The sequence below is a fragment of the Netta rufina genome (genome assembly GCF_964035555.1).
Source record: "Netta rufina genome assembly, chromosome: 1".
Classification (NCBI taxonomy): Eukaryota; Metazoa; Chordata; class Aves; order Anseriformes; family Anatidae; genus Netta; species Netta rufina.
The window spans coordinates 270,927-274,736 of NC_140123.1; the positions used below are offsets into that span (position 1 = coordinate 270,927).

At 74.4% G+C, this 3,810-nt stretch overlaps 1 protein-coding gene across 1 annotated transcript; it reads right to left on the minus strand.

Moving 5' to 3' along the window:
* Positions 1 to 480: 480 nt before the first annotated feature.
* CCKBR (cholecystokinin B receptor) lies at positions 481 to 2,861 on the minus strand (the record flags this gene model as incomplete). Its single annotated transcript, XM_084306040.1, has 5 exons — positions 481 to 995; positions 1,220 to 1,347; positions 1,450 to 1,714; positions 1,783 to 2,034; positions 2,693 to 2,861. The coding sequence occupies 5 exons, from the start codon at positions 2,859 to 2,861 to the stop codon at positions 481 to 483; spliced, it is 1,329 nt and encodes a 442-aa protein (XP_084162166.1).
* Between the last annotated feature and the right edge of the window lie 949 nt (positions 2,862 to 3,810).

A 3,810-nucleotide genomic window follows, 5' to 3' on the forward strand; every position in this document is an offset into this window, starting at 1 on the left:
TGCTCCCGCGAGGCTCCCCCCGCTCGGGGCCGTCCCAGTCCCGGGGCTCGAACCCACCGAGGGCCGGGCCCGGGGCTCCCGGCGCTGCCGCTCCCCGCCCGGCTCCGTGCTCCGCGCTGCCCGGTGCCGGGCGCGGGGGGGAAGAAGCGGAGCGGGTGACACCAGGCAAAGGCTTTATTGCGGCCGCAGCCCGCGGGGAGTGAGCGGGGAGGGCCTGGGCTGGGCTGGGGGCTTCCCCCATCACCCCCGCCTCCAGCCCCACGGGCGGGGCGAGGGGAGCGCGGGGGCTGCCGCCGCCACCCTGCTCAGCTCGGGACCGCAGTGCAGAGCCCGCAGGCGCGGGGGATGCCCCGGGACAGGTTGGGGGGGGGCGCACGGGGGTGCCACTGAGGCTGGAGGGGTAGAGGGGACGCAAAGCACAGGGAGCTGCGTCAGGACACGAGTGGGAGGTGGCGGGGGCGGAGGGGCACGGGGCTGGGCTCATGGGGGCCCGAGGCTGCTGACAGTGGTGTAGCTGAACTTGGAGAGCGAGGCATTGACGTTGGCCACGTCCTCATCGAGCGGGCGGCGCGGGCAGGCGCGGCGGCAGCCGGTGCAGGTGCCCAGGAAGGCCTTGCGGAAGCGGCGGTTCATGAAGCAGTAGATGAGGGGGTTGGCACAGGCGGAGGTGTAGGAGAGGAGGTGGATGAAGGAGATGGGTGTCCCCGAGAGTGCGCGCTGGGCTGCCCGCGGTGCAAAGGCACGCCAGGTGTTGGCGGTGAAGATGGGCAGCCAGCAGAGGAAGAACATGGCCACAATGACCACCAGCATGCGGATCACACGCCGCTTGGCCACCAGCTTTGCCTCTGAACTGTTGATGCGTGCCCGGTCCTGCTGTGCGCCTGCTGTGCCCAGTGCACGCAGCTCCAGCGCACCGCCTGGCCGGGAGAGCTGCAGGTAGCAGCCATCTCCCTCATCGCAGGCAGGTGCCGGCTCCGGGCCACCATTGCGCTGGGCTGTGGGGGGTGGAGCGGGACATGGTCATGTCCCCAGCCCCATGGCACCACCCGGACCCATGCAGCGCCAGGCATGGAGCAGCACGGCCTCCCCAGCATGCGACAGGTGTCAGGAGGGGATGCAGCTCCGGGGGCCCAGCCCCGCTGCTTGCCCCAGGCAGGAGGTGCTGAGCAGAGCTGTGTCCCGCAGGACTCTGCAGGTCCCCAGCTCCCCATCCCCTCACCTGCAGCCTCCCCCTTGATGTCCAACTCAAAGCGGATCCCTCGATAGAGCTCACGAGAGATGAGCCCGTAAGCCACGATCATCACCACACCCGGGATGAAGAAGAGGATGAGAAGCAGCAGAACATACCTGAAAGGACAGCACCTGTTGCACGGCAGCCCCTCTCCCAGCCCTGCCGCAGCGGCTGTGCTGGGTGCAGGAGCGCACGGTGCGGGGCTGGGGCCAGCTCACCAGGCCTGCCGGACGTGCTCACTGGGCCAGTCGTGCGTGCACTGGCTGAGGGCTGGGCGGGTGCCGCGGGCGGGCACGGCCCGTGTGGTGCTGTAGATGGCGTAGGGCAGCATGAGCAGCGCCGAGAAGAGCCAGGTGCTGGCGATGACCCGGCAGGCATGCGAGCGCGTCTGCCACACGCGGGATTGCAGCGGGTTGCAGATGGCGCTGTACCGCTCGATGGCGATGGCCACCAGGCTGAAGGTGGAGACCGACACGGAGACGCCTGCGGGCAGCGAGGGTCAGCGCCCACAGCATGGCGCGGCACAGCCCCCTGGCCCCCACCCACCGTACCCATGAGGTAGGCCATGAGCTTGCAGACAGCCTCGCCGAAGATGAAGGTGCCCATGAGGTTGGGGACGAGAGTGAAGGGCATGCAGCAGAGTGCCAGCATCAGGTCACTGAGTGCCAGGGACAGCAGGAAGGAGTTGGTGACGGTGCGCAGGCGACGGTTCAGGAGCAGCACGGCCACGACCAGGGCGTTCCCGCAGATGCTCAGCACAAAGATCAGCGCGTACAGCAGGACGCGCACTGTCAGGTCCAGGTCTGCGGGGCAGCAGGGTCACAGGTGGTCAAGTGCGTGTCTGGGTGCAACGGCCATGGCGAGGGCAGTGTGGCCGCGGACGGTAGCCAAGCGCCCGGGCTCTCACCAGCCCTAGCAAGCGTCTGGTGGTGGGCAGAGCCGGGACGTCCCCGCGGCCATCACTGCAGCGGACGCGGTGCCAGGATGCCCGGGCGCTCTCCCTCCCCAGCGCGGCTCGGCGGGCACGACGCCACCCAGGCTGGGCTCCAGCACCCGGGCAGCGGGCGGGCGCCGGAGTCGCGGCGGTGCTGACGCTCCCCGGGGCCGGGCGCTGGCAGCCCCGCGCCCCCCGCTCCCCGGCCGCGCTCGGACGTGACCGCGCCGGGAGCTGAGCGAGCCCCGGCCGCGCGGCCAGCGACGGGCACCGGGGCCGGGGCTGCGCGCCGCGGGGCTCCGCGCCCGCCTCCGCCCGGCACCTTCGCTGTCCCCGCGCGGGCACAGCCCGGCCCCGAGCCGCGCTCCAGGGCTGCCGGGTGCTGGGCACCGGGCACCGGGGCCGGCGGGGCTGGGGCACACGGGGGAACCGCGGGCGCGCCGGGTTGCGCCGGGCAGGAGACGGGGCGCACGGCGGGACGGAGCGGCTGCCGGGTCCCGTCCCGTCCCACCCCGCCCCGGTCTCACCTTTGGGCGCCGGGGGCCCGCGGAGGCCCCTGCGGAGGAGGTCGCAGGCGGAGCTGTTCCAGGAGGAGCCGGAGCCGGTGCCGGTGTCCGTGCCGGTGCCGGTGCCGGTGCCGTTCCCGGGGCGGCAGAGCAGCTCCTGCAGGGACTCATTGAGGCGCCGCGGGTCCATGGCGCCGCCGGAGCCGCCGTCAGAGCCGCCCCGTGCCCATCGCGCCCACCCCGGCGGCGGCACCGGCGGCGGCCCCGGGAGGAGGCTCCGCGCCGCCCCGCTCGCTCCGGAGCCGCCGGGAGAGTGAGCGGGGGCGGCGCCCGGCGGCGGGGGCGCGGGGCGGGGGCGCGGGGCGGGCCGGGGGCGCGGCAGCGGCAGGGAGCGGGGGGAGCCCGGGGGGAGCCGGGGGGAGCGGGGGGGAGCCGGGGGGAGCGGGGGAGAGCGGCAGCGGCGGCGCGGGGAGAACCGGGGGGTGGCGGGGCAGGGGGACCCGGGGGGGGCGCGGGCCGCGGAGCAGCGGGGGCCGCCGGCCGGCAGCGGGAACCGGGTTGGAGGGACCCCACGTGGGGCCGGGGCTCGGGGACCCCGGGGCTCGAAGGGCTCGGGGGGCTCGGGGGGCTCGGGGGGCTCGCGGGTCTCAGAGCGCTCGGGAGGCTCGGGGCGCGCACCCCGCCCTGCCGGGGCCGTTCCGGCCGCTCCCCGCAGCATTCCCGGGTGCCCGGGCAGCGGCTGCCGGCGGGTGCCGCCCGCTGTTTGCCCAGGCTGCCCGGGGCTGTTTGCCGCAGCTGCGCCGCTCCCAGCCGGGGCCGGGCCGGGGTCCGCCCGGGGGCGCGGGGCCGCTCCCGTTGCCGCCGCAGCCGGGGTCCCGGAGATGCCGGCCCTCGAGGCCGCTCCCGTCCCCAGCCCCATCCCTGTTCCGACCCCATCCCCTTCCCACCCACACTCCCGTTCCGTCCTCATCTCACCCCCTTCCGTGTCCCTTTTCTGACCGTCCTTCTCCCCACCCTATCCCCATCCCTGCCCCTGGTCCGAACCCATCCCTGACCCGCTCTCTTGGTCTCCTCCCTTCCCTCTCCCCTTCCCCATCCCGTCCCATCCCCATCCCTGTCCCTGTTCTGAACCTTGGTCC